Below are 20,274 nucleotides of genomic sequence, written 5' to 3'. Positions count from 1 at the left end.
AAACTCAGTGGCACGGTATAAACTGTGTTCCTTTGAGTTTTTCAAAAGCAGAGGGGTGATGCAGCTGTTTATCAGTAGCATTTTTTGCCAGATGAGGCACAGTATGTTCTCTTGCAGGTGGCATAAACTTTATAGCATGTGCCCTGGTTATTTCGTGAAACGAAGTTATATGCCCTAAATTGAGCCAGATACTATTTCTTTTTTAGAACAAATGATTTACATCAAGCCATATGCAGATCTGACATTAATGGACTTGGAGATCCAACCTTGCGCAGTCCAGGCATACAAAGAGTCAGATATAGTTGATGGTTTACACGATTTCTCATGCCAAGTAGTACAATGTGTGTGTTTGTGCATACATGTGTGCCTCTGTGTGTGTGCATTTATATATATGTATATAGAATGAAAGTATTTATTTTCTGTATAGATAAGCATACTGCACACACATATTGGAAAAATAGTTGTCTGAGTTGTGGCTTAGGCTGCATAATTGTGGTTCAATTAAAGAAAATAAACAACAAAATACTTCAAAAACACTTCCATACTTGACATTAACAGATCAACAGATATCAAAATGAATGTAAAGTATTTTTTGTTTATAATTCAAAATATGTAAGTTACTGGCTTATCTCAGTCCTCTATATGCTATGCATTGGCAATTATAACAGAATGTGTGTTTCCCTGAAATAGCTACATCAGCATAGTTCTAGTACAGAATGCATCAAGAAAAATTAAAAAAAAAAAAAAGATATTTTTATTCTTGTTTTTACATAGAAAATACAGCTTAATGCTTGAAAATTTTCTAGCATTCACTAACTAATGTTTCTTTCTGAAATTCTTTTTCCCTTTCCTCTCCCCCTCCCTCCCCACTTTCCTTTTAGGGAAAGCAGACTGGAAAAAGAAAAATAAGTTTTTTTGGCAAAATTTCCGAAAGAACCAGAAAGGACTAATGAGGCAGACTTCAAAAGGTAAATCTGTTTTTATGACACACAACCTATCCATATAAAATAGAGGGATCCAGCATCACAAACAAGTAAAATTCATTTGCATCAGTGTGGCAGTTATATCTGGGAGTATGACAGCTTTGGTTCATTGTGACAGGGCTCAGAAAGAAGAGTCACATTTTGTGAGACTACAGACATGCAGACATGAGGCTGGGATGCCTTCAGTCCTGTCAGTAATAGCACATGCACTAAGTGATGCAGTTAATATATATTTACAAGTAATATCTGTAAATGAACGAGATGCCTTTTTTTTTTCCTGATCCTGCCTTGATGAGAGAAGTGCTTGATCTTAGACATTTCTCCTTTCTTTGGCATTTGCTTACTTTGAATCCAGCCTCTCATTGTACAAGACACTACACAAAGGAGTAGTGAAAGTGCCTCTGGTGATTCATGCAAAGTAGGATCAATGCCACTTAAACGGTCAGGTGTCTTTCTCTAGTTCTTCTCCAAAAGATGCAGCTGTTCATTGCTTCAAGTATTTCTCTTCACACAGAAAGTTTCTATTTCCCCATGAGTATCTGATAGATCCTTGTGTTGCAAATAGATGCTTCTCCACATCACTATGTCTGTGTTCAGACAGATAGTGGAAGATGACAGAAGCCTACTTAGGAGGTTGAAAAGGGGTGCATTTACATTCTCAGTTAAATGTGGGTCCTTGCTTGCTCTCAAGGCAAGTTCTAGTTGTCCATGCTGACATGCCAAGCAAATGCCAAAAGGAGAGGTCCTGGTGGTAAGAGCCAAAATACATCCAGCACCATATGTCAGCACAGTAGCTGATTAGATTAGATAGCATGGAAAGATAAGGGGACATGGCCAGTCTGCAGCAGAGAGCTACAAGGGCGCAGAACACCATTCCTGAAAAGGCTTCCCATCCACTCTGGCAGCGACTACAGTATTCCTCAGGGCTGAGAGCAGGACTTTTCTTAGCACCTTCTGTTTTGATTCTTGTCTTTCAGGATCAATAACTGCATAGATGACAATCACTTTTTACTTTTCCTTGTCATGTTCTCTTGCTTTCAGTGTCAAAGTAGACTTTTCTAGCCTTAATTTACTTTTTTTTTTTTTTTCTCGATTACTTCCAAATCATTCAGTCCTTTGAAATCATCATATAAGCCTGCCCTGGGGAGCATCTGTTTTTTGGCCAGACAGAGTCATATGGCAACCATATTTCAGAGCATCCACTAAAATCCAGTACCCTGCTCTGTGCATGACCTCTTAGACGTGCTTGTTATCTCTGTGCTTTTTCCTGCAGGAGAGGATGTAGGGTACGTGGCCAGTGAGATCACGATGAGTGATGAAGAACGGATCCAGCTCATGATGATGGTCAAAGAGAAGATGATCACCATTGAGGAAGCACTTGCTAGGGTATGATTATGTATATACTTCAGTTTCCTTGAGAAACAAGTTTTAGGATGTAGGCTATACCGATTGGAGTTTTCATTTGCTCAGAAAACATAGAACAAGGGGGAGAAAGCCTGCATAGGCAACATAAATTAGATAGCAATTTCTTTGTTTATGAGGAAGGATGAGATTTAGCTCAACCAAAAATAGATGTCCTGTGCATGGTAAATTAATCGAGCCCTAAAAGCATTTGCTTCTCTTGGTTAGCAATAAAAAGTGCTAATCAGAGAAAAGCCGACTAAGGGACAGGAATTTCACCTGTACTAGCCTTTATTTACCATATATGTTCATAGTCTTGTTTAGTACTAAAAGGAATGCTTCAAGTTCTGCTGAGCTTGCCTTATTTGTTTCAGAATACATATATTTCTTATTTTCCTGCTGCTAATGGCTGAAAGGCAGTTTGATTGAAGGCTTCCATTTTTCAGCAATTAAAACTAAAAAAAAATAATAACGTTTAAGTTAAAATTTATTCTGCTTGTTTCTTAGCAAAAAAAGGTGAAGCTTGTTTTAATAGCCTTCAAGAAAACATAGTCAGATATTTTTGGCATTTGACATTAAAATCAGCATGGATGTATCTTTTGATAAGTGCAGTGGCTGTCACAAGTGTCTCTTTATGAAATCTAAATGTTAATAAACCACAAGAAAAGTAGCTGTAAGTTATTGTATTTGTGCAGCAATAGGGCTGAGATTTAATTGTTCAGGAGCCAAAACAGTGTTAAAGTTTCTGCACCACATTTGATTTTGTACCCTTGTGGCAAAGACTGTGAGGGAACACAGGGTATTCTGTATGGGCTCCGTTAGAGGAGCAGAAAACACAATTTAGATCATGAGTTGGCACTCCAATAAATTTCGGTACTGACAAATTAAATCTTGAGATATATTATCCTAGAATACAAAGTTATGTTATCATCTGAAGAGAAGATTACTTTGCTGGGAGTCATATAATGAAAAAAAAAAGAAAAGCCGAATTTTTTAATTACCAGGCAGTAATATTGGGAATACTTTTAACTTCTCTGCTGTTGAAACTTTTGAGGGGAGGAGAGGTTGTACCTAGTCTGCATGGTACATATATGTACTGGTACTGTTTCCCTCTAGTGGTCTGAGCTACTAGCTGCAACTTTGTTAGTATCATCAGTTCTTGATGATCCTTTCAACAGTTTGACTCCAGTAAGATTGATTTTTTTTTTTGTCCTAAGCCTTTTATTGGGAAACAGAAAAGACGGTCTTTTGTTTTAGAATTATGGTTCCTAGTGATTGCTGCAGATCGTTTTCTCTATGAAGGAAATTGGCAGGCTATTGTGATTTAATCTGTCTGCTGTAAACTGTGCCTCTGAAATGGGGATGTGTAATTTATATTTGCCAGTGACACTTCATCAAAATCCATTATTTACAGATCACTTCCTTTTAAGAAAGAAAAAAAGTCATCATTAAAACTACTGATTCTAAAGCAAATTAATTTATTTTGAACAAGTGAGACATGCAATGCGAAAAGTTCTGATTCTTTCAGTTCCACAATGATACCGGGGGGGGGGGGGGGGGGGGAACGGGGGACTGAACTCTTTCTATCCTGAAAGGACATGAACTCTTTCTATTTTAATGTAGCCTGATAGCTTCTCCTCACTGGAAAAGCTTCTGTCTTTTCAAATTTCAGCTGAAGGAGTATGAAGCCCAGCACAGGCAATCGAGCACTGTAGATGCTACAGAATGGCCTGATGGTTCTTACTCAACATTTGATGGGTCTTCCAATTGTAATGTAAGTACCTATCATTTTGATATAGCTCTCCAGTATCATTTCAAATTTACATTCTTCTATTGCAGTCAGAAATACTGTGATTTACCTGGCAATTGCCTTATTAGCATACATATAAATTGACCTTGTGATGCCATGTTCTGTCTGCAGAAAATATTTTAAATCTTCAAGGTCAGTTGTCTTGCACTTTAACAGTCTTACTGTATAATCTCTCTTTTTTATTTTTCTTTTTTCTTTAATCTGACCCTTTTTCACTGAGCTTTCCAAGTACAGGTTATCCCCCGGCAAAAATGCCGGTGTTCCAAAATGTACAGCAAAGGGCTTTTAGGTTGTTTAGAGGGAACTGTTTCACTTTACTTATTCATAGTAACTGAGAAGTAGAGTTTCTCAGGCCTTCCTAGCCCTTTTTGATACATTTTAGATGAGGGTCTGGCTAAATCCTAGCTGCCTGCTGCTTTCAAACAGTTCTATCTTTGCGTTTGCTAAGTCTTAGCCGAGAGAGTTTGCAGCTTCTGCCAGACCCGTGAGCAGTAAGGCAGCTTTCCTCCATAATTTTTACTTTTGAGCTGTGCAGCTTCTGTTGTTTTTATGAGCATCAGACAGCCTTTGTATCATGCCATACTGAGTTAATTAGTTTTTCCTTCCAAATATCTTCATTTTCACTGAGTAGTTTATTCCACTTCATTTCTCTAATTAAAAGTTCACAGATAAATCTTAGAGGAGAACACATTCGGCTGTCAAATCCAAGCTTTTTGTAACCCATGTAATTGAAATATAGACTTTTGAGACCATTGATTTATTTTATTCTGTATGGAATTTCCTACTAACTGCAGCAGCAGACAGTTAGCTTCTCCTCCCTCAATGAAAAGAGGAATGCTATGTCATTTTATGAGATGTTTAAAATATTTTGTGGTGGAGAAAGATTTTCTTGTTTGTATTCAAAAAAGAATATGCCCATCTTTAGTTAGATGGGAACAGAGAGGGAGCTGATGTTGTGTTGATACTTGAGAAATACGCAAAGAACAGAGAAGGAAGGATCCTGACTCTTCTATACTGATTGTTTAGCCAGCTGAAAGATCCCTTGATCTTCTCCTCATCAGTGTTTATAGCCTGAACTTTCCCTTCTTAAGGCCTTTGGCTAAGGTACCTATAGCATAAAAGCCTCAAAACTCTTATTTTCTGAGGTCAAATCTCAGAAGGATACTGGATTTCTTTCTTAAACCTTCTGACAGTGGTTTACTCTTGCGTTGAAGTTACTGCAAGCTGTGTATACCTCTGAGAACTGAACATGACTCACTATTTCCTCCCTAATGGAACAACTTGGCACCTTTTCTCTAAAATTATTTTCCTAAGCCATCTTTCCACTGTGAGCCAAGAGCTCTGCCTCTCTCTTGTGTCCTATTAGGATTTGAACCATCTTCCTGCTAACTTCAGTGAGGGATCTCTAGTCCATCGCTGTAAGATACCTCTCAAGATTTTTGCCCTTGCTTCTCATTTTTATCCTGGTTACATTTAACAGAAGCTGTGAAACTGCTTGCCTTCAAGGAAAAAGCAGATAATCTGCAGAAACGAAAGTTCATGTTAGAACGAAAGTCAGCTTGGCTTCTTTTTTTTTGTGTGGCCAAGAAAGAAGCTGGGGTTAACTGAGGTAAAAGACTTTGGGATATAATTGATGTGCAAGAGGGAAAAACAAACGGCACAAACTATCAGATATGGCTAGAGATTGTGTGTGTGTTCACCCAGACTATTTTGTCAAAGGACTTCTCTTTTAATCCAAAATAACAAGCTTTTGAGATGTGCAAAGATGATTCTGTTCTCAAGCCCTTTCTTTGCCGAGTGGTTTGACTTTCAGCGCCATTTGTGTGATTTGTACTCTGCGAATTTGGAATCTCAGCTCGACTACCCCACTCATTTTGTAGAGGCCATGAAGCAAAGATGTTTTTCCATGTATTAAAAACACTCTATTAGGTAGCCCACTGCCTTCTAACCTCAGAAAGTAATTGAAAATATGAGTCACTGAAATTGAAGTTTCTGGTTTGAATTAAAACTCTTTGGGCAATGGTTCTTCTGGTTCTGTTCACATTTTTTCTGATTTCCTTTTTTTTTTCAGTCTCATGGCCAAATTGTTACTAGGCAGTTTTTAGTGGAACATTGTGATCATACTTAATCATTTTGTAAATATTTTGTAAACACAAATGATTAAAGTAAATCTCAGGATAACTGCAGATTGAGGAAATTTAGGAAAAGAATATTTTTTAGTTTACTTGCTGTATATATTTGTTTAGTAACCTTGGGGATTTAAGAGATGCCAAGACACTTGTATAATGACCTTTCCACCTTCCCCTCGTCCTTGTTTTATCTGTGTAGTCAGAGAGACCTGCTGGTAGTTAGAAGGACTTGGTAAGATGGGTCACTAGTTTTCTAGTGTTTTGCGGAGAATCTTAATCTAGCTTTGCTCAGTGAATACATTTCAGGTAGAAGGAAAAAGAAAAAAGAGAATCTAAGCAATCAGAGAATCTTAAAATGGAGACAGAACATATGAAGTGTTCTAAGCATTTAAGTACTCCATTGCTTTCAAGTCAGCTCTGCCCACAGCATAAGAACGGCCACCTATCAGGTAACATCTAAAGGGTAAATATCATTAGTTGTTGTTGTTTTCCTCTTTAGGAGAAAAAAAAGAGCACTTTTTATTTTAAACTTGTATAGCTGTTATGTGTTTATGACTAACATCACTGGTGTTGATCCTTAACTCATTTAAAGATTGATTTAAGGATTCTTTTTCCCAGTTTCTCCTCCTCTAAATTACTGTACCAGGGTATGGAAATGTGCATTTTATACTCCTCAAAACTAAACCCTAAAATGAACCGCAAGGGATTGAAGGATCATAATCTCATCTCTGCATCTGAAGGGAAGCAGCCTGATGTCATTACTCTGCTGTTAATTATATGTCCTGTTTGTTTGCTCTTAAGAAACAAAGGCCTTGCCAAGTAAGTAGGTGACTCCGTTCTCTGCCACTTTAGACCAGTTTGTAGCTTTCAGTCTTACTACTGTAGCCCTTTCGTTTCACAACAAAGTATGTGTGTTATTTATTTGCTAGTGTGGGAATCCAGTTGAAACTGTTATCCTTTTGAGTCCAATGTATCAGAAGTCTAAAACGACTCATCATTTTTTCACACATTTATTTCTGAGTATTTATGTTTCATCTCTGTTGGAATGAAGGCTGCTCACAGCAACACTAGACAAGCTTTCATTGACTTTTGCCAAGCACTGGGATGTAAAGCAGGTGCAGATTACAAATGGATCGCTCTCTGGGTTTTAGATAAGGGCCTGTTTGTCCTCAGGAGTCAGAAAGTCCAGGGAAAAGAGAAGACTTCAAAATTGTATCACATTCTTTCTTTACACTGAGGTGCCTTTTGTGCTTCTTAAAGATAGATATTTGTTTGATAACTTCGAGTGCTGGAATTCTCAGTTCATATACAACAGGGTGGTTCATCCCCAGAGCCCCGCTGGTACAGCTTCAGCCTGCTCGGAGGGACCTGCACTGGGAGGCTTCAGCATAAATCCTTTCTTGTTCCCTCTGCTGAAAGACTGCTAATTGGTACCAATTGTCATGTTTGATGAGGGGGTGGGGGAAAAGAGGGAAGCAGGAGGGAGGTTGTGGCATACGTGTGCTGCCACTGAAACAAACCACTAATTAACTTCGTTGACAGTTTCTGTAGAGGCAACTTAAACGAAGTTGTAATTATTTCTGGACAGAATTGTTTTGTTGTTCTTGTCAAGCTTCTGTGTTTCGGTTTTGATCAGCGGATAATGGTCAGCCATTAGTGCGAGCTTCCATGTAACCCAGCCAGGCTTCGTTTGAAGGGTTCTGTTGGGGGCTGTGCTGTGCTTCCCCGAGACCTCTCCACCTGCTACACGTGGCCCTAGCAGCCTCAGGAGAGAGGCCATAAAATTTATGAGCGGGGAGAACAAAAGCAGCATCTCCCTCCAACTGTACAGCCTGCAGGTGGGCAGTGGGAAGCTCGCAGTGCTGTTTTAGCTCCCTGACCTCCCAACACTTCCCTACCCAAGACTGTCAACATGGCACTATTACCACTAAGAAACTGGCACCCTGTTTGTTTTTGCTGAGGAAGAGTGGCAGCAGTTGTTCAGACCTGGAGGTGTGCCATGCACATCTGCATCTGCCATGAGGCTGATGCTGGGGAAAACCTTCTTTGCATTGCTGCTGGTCTGTCTTCTATCAATCCACTTTGACAAATGGCAACACATCAAGTCCACACAGTAACAGTTCTAGCCAGAGCAAGATAATCTTTTGTTGTTCCTGTTCTTCATATAATTTCCTGAGGACATTTTTATTTACCAGGTCATTAAATGGAGCTGAAAGTTGAAAGGGTGTGCAGTATTGGGTTTGTGTTTGATATCAGAGTCAAAGGCAGAATAACAGATGAGAATGGACTTTGTGTTGCATTTGTTTCAATCTGAGAGATTCTGAAGCTGTTGAAACAGGATTTAATTACCCATGGTGAAAAGTACCCATTGTACAAAGCTGACCTACAAAAGATGAAATCTGGTAGAATTATCTCTGACTCACCACGGTCATTACTGTATTGTTTGGTAAGTGTGTAGAGTAGGAAGAAAAGAAATAGTTGTGGTCTAACTTCCATAGCACCAATTACCTTGAGAGTAAATCTAAGTGTAACGACAGCAAATCCACATTATTCAGGGTTATACTGTATTTCATTGGTTCAGATTCTGGATGCTTTCTAAATACAGCAATTTTAAAATTGATTCTTATTCCCATTACTGATGGATTCTTAAAATGTTTAACCACTTGCTAGCATTATTATTGCTTGTAATACAGGACTGTTCCAGTAAACAGGAAAAGACCCTTCTTTTGGCATAGTCATTTTGACTTGTTAGAACTAAGCTCAAATTCAATCAATGCATATGGAGAGTCAGCTTTGGATACCAATGGAGACGTGGGTATGATGTGGAGGTTTTTTTAAATTTAAACAGTAGTGTTTTAAGCTCAAAGTAACATGGATGCTTTGAGCATTTTGAGAGCTGTGCCCTGTTTTTGCTGTTATCACAGGAATTATCATTTTTCATGGTTTTTTTTTCCCATTAAAAGCTAAAGGGTGTAAGATGATGGTTCTGTGTTTCAGTTTTTCTTGGAGAGCTTGTGGCCACCTCGAGGCCATGCATGCTCTTAGAAGTAATGGAGGGGAGCTGGTGTTGAGCATGGCTATGAATGAATGCAGAGCTTTCATCTTTGCTCTGAATAGTCTGGTGACCCAATTTCTGTTAAGATTTCCTGAAAAGCATTGATGTGCCTCATTGCATTGAGTGATATATTTATTATTACTCTCCAAGTTTCATTAATACTGTCAGTGCTCAGTAATAGTTATGATGAAGGAAGAGCCTACAATAAGATATGGCTTCAAAATGATAGTTCTGAATTACCACGCTATGTGCCTACCACAGGGGCCTGTCCTGGGAGGCACTGGCTGCCCTCCTTTTTCCACTGATCTCAGGGACAGAGTCCCGCACCTCTCCATGAAATCTCGTAGCAGAAGAATTACAGCATGTTTTCTTATTATCTTTCTCCCCTCTCTATTCATGCATAAGGGTTTCCCATGGGTATAGTAATACAGAAATCTTCATGAGAGAAACACAAATTGTCATTACAGTTCCCAGGACACAACACAGTTTTAAGTAAGGTCAGTGCTGTGAAGTGATGATAGCAGAGCAAAAGACCATCAATGTGTTTATATTTGGTTTTGTTGCTTTTTGTAAGGAGTTTTTGCATATTTGGTCTGAAATTTTCCAGAATGCCTTAGAATTTGAAGGAATAACACATTTATTTAGGAATAAAACTGTATCACTTCTTTAAGTATTACAGAATCACAGAATGATTAGGGTTGGAAGGGACCTTAAAGATCATCTAGTTTCAACCCCCCTGCTATGGGCAGGGACACTTCCCACTAGACCAGGTTGCTTAAAGCCGCATCCAGCCTGGCCTTATTTACCATTTGCTTATTTGCTTTATTTACCATGCAAGACTTGCCCATGTCGTTACCAGATCCGTCTTGGCTAGGTATGTGGATCAAGAACTGGTTGGAAGGAAGAAGGCAGAGAGTTGTGGTCAGTGGGGCAGAATCTAGCTGGAGGTCTGTGACTGGTGGAGTCCCTCAGGAGTCGGTGCTGGGACCAGTGCTGTTTAATATTTTCATCAATGACCTGGATGAGGGAACTGAATGTACCCTCAGCAAGTTTGCTGATGATACTAAACTGGGAGGAGTGGCTGACACACCAGAGGGCTGTGTTGCCATTCAGCGAGACCTGGACAGGCTGGAGAGTTGGGCGGAGAGGAACTTGATGAAATTCAACAAGGGCAAGTGTAGAGTCTTGCATCTGGGGCAGAACAACCCCATGTACCAGTACAGGTTGGGGGCTGACCTGCTGGACAGTAGTGAAGGGGAAAGGGACTTGGGGGTCCTGGTGGATAGGAAGATGACCATGAACCAGGAATGTGCCCTTGTGGCCAAGAAGGCCAATGGCATCCTAGGGTGCATTAGAAAGGGTGTGGGTAGTAGGTCAAGGGAGGTTCTCCTCCCCCTCTACTCTGCCTTGGTGAGGCCGCATCTGGAATACTGTGTCCAGTTCTGGGCCCCACAGTTCAAGAAGGACAGGGAATTGCTTGAAAGAGTCCAGCGCAGAGCTACAGAGATGATTAAGGGAATGGAACATCTCTCTTATGAGGTGAGGCTGAGGGAGCTGGGACTCTTTAGCTTGGAGAAGAGGAGACTGAGGGGTGACCTCATCAATGTTTACAAATATGTAAAGGGTGAGTGTCAGGATGATGGAGCTAGGTTTTTTCAGTGATGTCCAGTGATAGGACAAGGGGCAATGGGTGTAAACTGGAGCATAGGAGGTTCCATGTGAACATCAGGAAAAATTTCTTTACTGTGAGAGTGACAGAGCACTGGAATGGGTTGCCCAGGGGGGTTGTGGAGTCTCCTATGTTGGAGATATTCAAGGCCGGCCTGGACAAGTTCCTGTGTGATGTACTCTAGGTTACCCTGCTCTTGCAGGGGGGTTGGACTAGATGATCTTTTGAGGTCCCTTCCAACCCTTAGGATTCTGTGATTCTGTGTCGCTGGTGTGACTATACATTGTCACCACAGGATTGTACTAAGCAGTTGGCAGTAACACAGCCCAAGTAAACCTCCTGCTTGCTGCCAGTAGGAGTGGCTCCTGCGTTTGTCAAGACTGGATGCAATTAGTCTGCCATAAGGTCTCTGAGAAAAATCTTCCTGGTATCATGAGTCAGAGAAGAGCGCTTACAGTAATGCACAGGCAGTGACTGTAATTAAGTGTGTTCATAACCACTTCTGTTTTGACTGCATTCAGACAAGTCCTGTTGACTTGCTTTACCGCAAAGTGTTTGGCCATGCACTGGGGGAGGGTGGAAGGTGGGAAGGCAAATCAATTTAATATTCATTCTAGCGTATTACTTGGCTTTTTGATACCATTTTGCCCTTGGGCAGCTGCCTGATTTCTCTGCTTATTACATAGAGGGTGGGGGGATGATGGAACCAGGGTTTTCCTATTCTCCCCACATGCATCAGCCAGCAGGATCCATATGTGGTTCCATAATGTGGTTCCCTGCCCCCATCTTTTCTGAGACCAAGCTTATTAAATTGGAACAAAGGCTTGCTAAGTTCAAGAATTGAGAATCTCAAAAGCCATGTGTTTCACTGCCCTGTTTGACAGACCCAGGCTGAATAATCTTTACTTGTGGTACAATAGAAAATTTTAATTGTGCTCTTGTTGGTTACCACTTAGCCCTCTCCCTGCTGCTGGTGTTCCCTTCCTCACACTTAGGATGATAACATTAATCATTTGTTTGAAAATACTATAAGAATGTAATTTCAATTACTACACCTTTCACTATAGGGCTCTCATTCTCTTCTTTTGTTCTCTGATACGAATTTCACTGTGTTTCATGTATTGCTGTTCCACCCTTGCTTTACCAGAATGTGGCGAGATTGGTTTCCCGTGCCAGCGGTATACTTTGTTCATTAATAGTACAGCCTACACCAAATAGTAGAGGTTCTCCTCATGCCCTCTTGACCTTGCCAGAAACACAAGATGCAGTTGAGAGAGACTTGTTAGAGACCTTTCCCATGTGTAGAGGAATGCCATTTTGTATCAGGTACAGAATAATTTAATGCAGGGCTTCATTCTACCACATATACCTATTTCAAGTGGTACATGAGTACAGATATATTGTCATTAAAATTAATTGTGCCAATCAGTGAAAGAAATGCTTAGCCATGAGGAAATATCTGGCTTGCAGATGCAAACATTGTCAATGGGCTTCTCAGAATTATTCAAGTAAAACCTGGAAACGGTTAACATCCAGGAATTTGCCTAAGTAGCTATTCTAGTATCAAGACAGACCTCCAGGGAGAATTAAATTTTTGTACTCGCTACTTATGACAAATATTTCCTACTAATTTCAGCAAGCAGTGTCGTCACCAGCTAATGTGTAATGTATCTTTCACCAAAGTAACTGTTGGATGCCCCTTTGATTCCCTGGTAGGTAATCACAGACTGAACCCACACCTGCGGGGCTGACACTTCCACTACACATTTTAGACTTACAAAGCCCCTACAGTTCATGCTCTTGCAGTTAATTATGTGAAGTGGCAAAAATGTTTATGACCTCTGTAATTTTCTTAATATTTGTAACCTCAGGTTATGATGTAGATTATCACATCTGAGCTTTACAGCCTCTGCACGGATTAGAGGTTTGCGAAACTTTCTTAATGAAACCAAAAACCTTCAAAACTCAAGTTGCAAAGCCCCAGACTTAGCTCAGTTTCACTTATGACCATGAACTTCTTAGGGAATCTGGGATACATTTCAAGGAAGTAGCTGTTGTGTTTCACTCGATGTGGGCTGGCATGGTTTTGAAATTGGAGAACGCTATCTGGTTTTATCTGAAGCTTAGAATTTTCTGTAGGGTTTTACATGAGAGTTTTGGGGCTAAAGTAATGTGAAGGTAAGAACCCAACTATAACACACCAGTAAATCTAGTTTACGTGACCCCTAGGGAGTAGAAAAGCTGTGTATGGTCACTAGTACAAAGGTGGAGAAATTGAAAAAGGATATTTGGCTAGGTGGATCATTAAGTCAGCCAGTTATCAAAGGAAGTAGATTGTTTAGTCCCACTGTGATTTCACTTTGTGGTTGATCTGTTGCAAATCCAGATCAACTGGCCACTGATGGTATGGTCATGGGTAAGGGGAATCTTTTCTTGGCTTAAAGAGGGTGCTGTTGTGGTATGCCTTTGCTACTGCTTTCCACGACTGCATAGCAGTGCTTCTAATTGGTAGAGATTTTGGTCCATGTTTTCTTGTGCTCTGAGAAGAAATGTCAAAGTTCTGAATTTGTCCCAAGGTTTAAGATTAGGTATGGTTGACTAAAAGAAGAACACCAATTTACTTGAGCATCTCAATCTGTTTCTTAGGAAGGGAGGTCTGAGCCCAGCCTAGGAGAAGCTGGTAGTCATGCTGCAATGCTTTATAAAGCCACGATGTGCCTAATTCTAGACCAGTCTCAGATTTCTGAATTAAACATCATTTGCCTTTCCAGTTCTTAATGATAGTTCTTTTTTTCTTTTTCTTTTTTGCACTGAGACAAAGGGAAAAGAAAAAAAAAAAGGATTTAAGTTCACGAATTTAAAAGCATTTAAAAAAGGTTTATTTTTCTCTCAAATTAACCCTTTCTAAAGGGAAATTCTCAGGGTGGCTTTTTGTCAAAAGAATAAAAAAAATGAAAATAAAAAAAGCCTGGTAAAGGGCTTAAGTTATATTTCCTATAGACACAGCCTCCACTCTAGTGGTCGAGTTTGAGGGTCAGTCTTCGTCCTGGCTTTGCAGAGGTTCTCTGTATTTTTTTTCTTTCACTGAAATTCCATAGACAGTAATTAAGGATCTGGAGGCCAGCAAGAGGTCAGCAAGCCTTCGTCAGTGAAAACAGGGATTGTTTGCCATGTACAACACTCCCTTTTTTCCTTGTGGTGAATAGAAGATTTGCTTAGAGCTGATGACTTATGCCTTTCTTGCAAGTTATGCAGCTAGCGAGTAACTGGGAGAATCAATCAGTGAGCTGAAAACAGCTAATTGAGTCCAGCATCACGCTTTTTTCTTCTTTACATATTCAGCGGCGGAATCGGAGCCAGTTCGGTGTCTGATAATGTAACTCCAGAGAAGAGGCATTTTGTGCACAGGATTTGGAGTGAATACAATACTTAAGAAGAAGGGTCTGCTCCTAAATTTTAGGGTTACGAAGCTGACAGCAGTTGAGGACTCGGGGGGAATTACTCGAAAGTGAGCTTTAGGCCTATAAATGCCGAAGCTGGTAAGTCACTGAGCGTGTAGAGTGATGTGAGAGGATGTGCCTCCTGTTTCAGAGAGGGAGAAGGAGAAAAGGCTTTTGTGGTTATTCTTAGGCACAGCACAGCATGCATAGCTTTTCTCAGTTCTCGTCGTCCTTTCCTTGGGCTTTTAAGTTCTTTTCTGTTTTATTTTCCTGTCTCTGACTTTATCCAGGCATCTTTAATAAAATTTTTTTTAAAGTTAGAATGAACGGGGCTTTTGGCAGATGTAAAGCCTCTTAGAGAGAAAGAAGAAAGGACACGTGTAGCCACGTCTCCTAAAGGGAGCAGCAAAATCTCTTTGCATTTACTATAGAGCTCGTAGTTCTGAATTGAGCTAGCGAGGGCTGGGGGATATGATATGATATGCCCATGAATCTGAATGTGGTTTTTTTGACCCACTTTGCTGAACAAAAATTGTCTAATAGCCAGAAACATTGGCTGTCAAAAACAAAAATTGTCTGATAGCTTGGGCTTAATCATATATTAAGAGATTTTCTTGTCTCTAGGTTTCCCCAGAGATCTTAGTTTGGGACTGAACTATTACTGGGCATAAAGAGAACTGTAAAATTTTCACGTCTCTCTAAATGGTTTCACACAGCTCATGTAAAAGTAGTGTATGTTTTTGTTTACTGATGGAGCTGGAACAGATTAATCACTTATGATAGCTTTAACTGGGTAGTGTCCTAGTGTTTCTTAAACATTTTTATTAGGACCTGGCTAGTAAGCTTTGCCTATCTTGTATTTTTTAAGAGCTACTGCTATAACCCTTATGTGTTTCCAAACATAGTCCTGCCGAAAGCTAGCTACTTACTTCTGTTTTACATTTTGCCAATTAATTCCAAGTACCATAATAAATGTTTAGTTTTCTCTGTGTGTGTGTATGTGCGTGTGTGTGTGTGCTTGTGTGAAGCACTATTTTAAAGGGGGAGGTTAGGGCTGTTATTTCTATGGTGTGTGAAATGGGCTAGGTGTTAGAGAGAAGCAGAGCAAAGTGTGTGCCCTGCCTCCAGATCAGGCAGCAGCAAAGAGTCCACGTGAGAAAAGCAGGAGAGAAAGCAAAGAGGGCACCAGGAGCAGAACTTTAGAGAGCTCCTTGAATATCAAAGTGCATGTGCTTAATTTCTCATTTGTTCCTGAACGTAAGGCTTTTTACTTTGATCTTACATACAAGATGATGCAAAGTGTGGCCTGTAAAAGTGCACAAATAGAAAAAGTTTTTCAAGCAGAAGAGATGGGAGAGGTTGTAGAGGAAATTGCTCTCTCCCGGATTTGAGAGAATCTTCATAGGTTTCTGGCCACGTTTGTTAGTGGTGATGAGCTGGGTGGTGGGGATGAGCCTTGAACTGCCCATAGTTTTCCAGCCATGTGATACGTGGTGGCTGCAGTCCTCTGCATGCAGTCCTCGGTATTTCCAGATGCTGTTAATTTAGTCCCAGTTCCCCTGTAGTCCTTCACGCGCTTGTGCAGCCGAGCTGTCCAAGCTGGCTGGTTTCCGCACCGTGAGAGCATTGCAGATGTGTCGGGGATGCACTTGCTCCAAGCAGCAGAGGGAAAGGCGGCTCCGCCCAGCCAGCCCCGCCACGGGGGCCCTGCAGGCTTCACCGTGTCCCCGGCAGCCCGACCAAGCCCTGTGCTCTCCTTAAAGCAAGTGCGATTGCTGTGCATCAGCTTTGGCCAATTTGTTATGGTTTAAGGCTGTGGAGCCAGCTGTCTGCAATCTGATGTAATGTTGCCCTGGAAACCAGAAATGAAATACTTAAGCATTCACCACAGAATTACTACATACAGCATTAGCCAAAATAATTAAAAGTCCAGCCATATGGGCTTTCAGATGGAAAAATTTAGAGCGCAGGAGACGGAATTTAAGTTGTTCCTATTTGCAGTACTGCAGATCTGCTTGTTTTCCCCTTGGAGTGTGGGGAGAGGCCTGCTTTGCAGAGTGTGGGATATGGAGGGGTCCTGGCTGTTTTACCAGTGCCTGAAGGCTTGGCCTAATGGGATAGCCCTGTGCCAGGGGCCAGGAGGCATTGGCACAGGGGGTGCGGCATGGCCTCTTCCTGTGCCCAAGAGCCTCCAGCCTCGCCTCTTGCAGACGCATTGTTCCCTCTAGTAGACTGTGCAACCCTTTTGCTGTATTGCAGAGCACTGAAGCACTTGTTAAAAGGGGAGAAGGTGAAAGGGGGACTGGCAGCTGGCTGGGTCAAAGCCCCATGCTAAGGGCTGGCTGCTAGAGCTGTCCAGGAAACCATTTGCCCAGCCCGCCATGCGCTGGGGAGATTGAGGTGATTTTCCCATCCAAGATAAGGGACAGCAACCAAAAAAAGCAATTCAGTAACTGTGGAGGCAGGAAGGGTAGAGTGGGTCAAGGAAGTCAAAGCGTTGAAGTTCAACAATTTCCAAATATGTTGCTTACAGCCTGGATGCTTTACATTTCTGTTTTCTGTTTAATATTAGCCATAAAATAAAGCATTGCTTGAGCTGGAAAATTAAGGTCTGTTTCCCATGTGCAAAAATGGAAACTTTCAATAATTTCAAGGCCTTTTAAAAAAAATCTGTTTCAAAACCAGGAAGTAACTCAAAAGTAACCCTCTTTTTAAAACAGTTTCATGCTTAAGAAATCAGCATTATTTGACAAAGTTTCCTGACTACTGGCGTAGTCACTGACATTTTTATGCTTTTTTGCATAAACTTATTAGCCATCCTTTTCCTTTACAGAAGATTTTCTGTGCCACATGCTACACAATATGATAGGAAATAGGATGATGAAGAGAGACTGATTTTATTTTAGTCATCCCACATTCCAGCAGCTCCTGTTGTTTGTTGAACATGAGCTGTTCTTGTCTCTCTCGGTCAAGCACCAGCACTAGAAAGGGTTGTCGCTGCCTGCAGAGGATCCTCGCTCAAAGGGTGCCAGGAGTCCTGAAGTGGCAGGGAAAACTATCTGGCGCTTGGATTATGATGGGATCTTATTTATTTTGAAGTGTCATGGGGACCCCTTTTACCACCCACTTGGGTTTGATCTCAGTACCTTGTGCTGAGGCTATTTTGGCTCTCACTTTCACTGTGGTAATTGTGAATGCAAATGTCAGACACTGTAAAAGCTTTTGTTGTCATTGTTGAGTCTTCATAAACCTAAGAGGAACAGTTCTTTGTTGGATACCAGTGGTGCAAAAGTAAGACTAGTCATTTATTCTTTGATGAAATCCTGGATGGGAGGACCAGGTATAAGCCGTTCTGTAAGTCTCAGAGTTTTACAAACAGTAGTGTCACAAATGAAGTGGGTGCAAAAAATAATGAAGGAAAGCAATGACTTAATAGTAATTGCATTTAAAATAAACAGATCTCAAGTGCAGAATATGTATGATGGTTGCGTGCCAGGATGTGCTTGATGGCCTAAGAAGTCTTGACTGAACTTGATTATGGTCAATAATCCATTCATCATCTTATCTAAATATGGCTGTCTTGTTGCTTGACATGTCACTAAGTTGTCCAAGCCAAAATCTGTGAATTAATGTTCATCTTGCTGCTAAATTTATCTTGATATGAACAAGTCTGGTACTCCTCTTTACAGCCCTATTTTTCCCAAAGGAAGATCATTAGTTACCTAGCCTGTACCCATAATAAACGCATTCCTGTGGCTTTCAGATGGCAGAATGACAAGTCTTACTGCCATATATGGTCCATTTGGTATTCCTTGCTTTGGATTAAGATGAAGTTTGTGGGAAATTGGTAATTGACAGTGCCCTCACAGAAAGTGGCTGAAGTTTGCTCTGGTGTGGTGCTGCTGGTCCTGTGAGGTACTTGCCTGGGAGGCAGGCTTTCAGAGCTGCCTCGGCTCCTCTAGGCACTGTTTATGCCTTTGAAAGCATACCTGTGCAACTGCTAATTGGTGTCCTGCCCCATGGCATCTACAGTTATTACCACATCCTGATATTTAAGTGTGTTAGAAAAGCAGAAAGCAGTTTTATATTTGCCCTGTCTTTTATACAACCTCTGGAAAAGCAGACAGCATTTTTACTGGGGAAGAGCAGAGGGTGGCTTTTTTTCTTGGCTTGTATTTGTTGGGAATTTTCTTTTGAAAGTTTAATTAAGGAGAAGGAGAAGGAGAAAAAAGGATGAGCGCGCTGTGGAAACCCAGAAAGCTGCGCTGACAGGAAGTTGCATGAGGGTTTTTAGAGCTTACCATTAGGAATGCGTCGAATTGGCTGGGACCGCCGGTGAAAGCAACGTAAGGTATATGATCCATACCGCACTCCAGCTGGAGCCTGTGCTGCATGCAGGAATGTGCAGCAGCCACAGTGCCAGGGCTGTCCTGGCCGAGCCGGAGAGCCCTTCTGGCTTCCTCTTCCTTTCTTTTCCCTTCCCTTCCCCCCACCGCCTTCCACATTCTGAACTGATTAAAACAGAGGAAGTAGCACATTGAACGTTGGATCTGGCTTGAAAATCGAAGTCATCTTCTCGTTCACAAGGAATGGATTGTTTCAGCTTGTTGTGTCACTGCTGCTGGAGAGAGGGGAATTTTTTTTTGTGTCTGTAATGTTTGATACTTGAGGGAAAACAGATGGAACTGAGCATACTGGATCAGATGCAAAACGAAACGGGATGCTGGGGAATATGGACTGCACTGTATATCTGAAAAGGTCAGAATTTTCCCTTGGTCAGTGCTGGAGGAATGCTGTGTCCATCTTGATTCCAGCCTCAAGAGCCTTCAGGAGGAGTGTAGGGAGCAGGGAGGAGGAAAGGAATATTTCGTAGCTGTGGCAGTTCATGAACAAGGCGGATGAGGTCTCCTCCTTCCTTTTCCTTCCCATCCCTTTCTTGTGCTGCTGGTTTTGATTTTCTGGGAAGACTTGGGGGGGAGGAAAGAGAAGTCGTCAATGACACAGCTTCAGTTTGGAAAAGCTGTTTATAACCAGGTTTAAACAGCAAGTTCTGAGATGCCAGACAGACCAGTGACTGACCCAAACCACAGGAGCATAACTGGTATGGTAAGAAGAGCCCTGAGAAAGAGCCCTGCCTGAAACGCACTGAGAGAGGACGTGGAAGTAGTTATTACACAATGCATGGGAAGAAAGACAAGGGCAGGAATGAATTCCAATGCCTAGGATCTTACACTGCACAGATTTAGAAATCAAAATGGTATGTCATGCTTTCAGAAAAAGAAAACCCTCAGTAATTTAAATGTTTCTGTGTGACCTGGACTGAAAATATAACACCAGCTACAGAGCTGCAGTGACACAGTGCAGCAGATGAGCTGGGTTAACTTGACCTGAAGGAGCAAGCCGTGGAACTGCTACTTTATTAATATTCCCTTTGTTTCTTTGCCAGTCAAGAGAACAATCCGATGATGAAACAGAGGAGTCGGTGAAGTTTAAGAGGTTGCACAAGCTGGTGAATTCTACTCGCAGAGTCAGGAAGAAACTCATAAGAGTGGAAGAAATGAAAAAACCCAGCACAGAAGGTAAAAAAGCAATGTGCATATGGTTAAAACTGTTGTGTGTGCATACATATTTCTGTTGAGAGGGAACAGAAAGTGGAGGGATGGGTGAAGGAGGGGTGGAGTGTTCTTAAGGGATGGTAGGAAAGATTGCCTTATCTATGGTGCATGCCTTATGCAAGTAATTGCATTTTGAGACAGTGGAAGGAGGAAAGTGACAGCCTAGGATGTG

General features: G+C 41.2%; 1 protein-coding gene across 9 annotated transcripts in view; it reads left to right on the top strand.

The window, feature by feature from the left end:
• Positions 1–20,274, top strand: part of LOC130597904 (SAM and SH3 domain-containing protein 1-like) — a 535,467-nt gene that overhangs the window by 484,601 nt on the left and 30,592 nt on the right. For 5 of the 9 annotated variants that reach the window (XM_057406827.1, XM_057406830.1, XM_057406829.1 and 2 more), the window contains 4 exons: positions 882–968; positions 2,257–2,369; positions 4,057–4,158; positions 19,934–20,066. In XM_057406827.1, the coding sequence (XP_057262810.1) occupies positions 882–968; positions 2,257–2,369; positions 4,057–4,158; positions 19,934–20,066 (435 nt within the window). Of the gene's footprint in view, positions 1–881; positions 969–2,256; positions 2,370–4,056; positions 4,159–14,261; positions 14,587–18,830; positions 19,246–19,725; positions 19,745–19,933; positions 20,067–20,274 lie in introns of those variants that run through there. The other 4 variants (XM_057406828.1, XM_057406834.1, XM_057406835.1 and 1 more) reach the window with 4 other exon arrangements.

Source organism: Pezoporus wallicus, unplaced genomic scaffold, assembly GCF_028554395.1.
Source record: "Pezoporus wallicus isolate ANWC-B61680 ecotype Strahan unplaced genomic scaffold, APGP_CSIRO_Pwel_v1 scaffold_6362, whole genome shotgun sequence".
NCBI classification, from domain to species: Eukaryota; Metazoa; Chordata; class Aves; order Psittaciformes; family Psittacidae; genus Pezoporus; species Pezoporus wallicus.
This window is presented reverse-complemented; position numbering and strand designations above follow the sequence as displayed.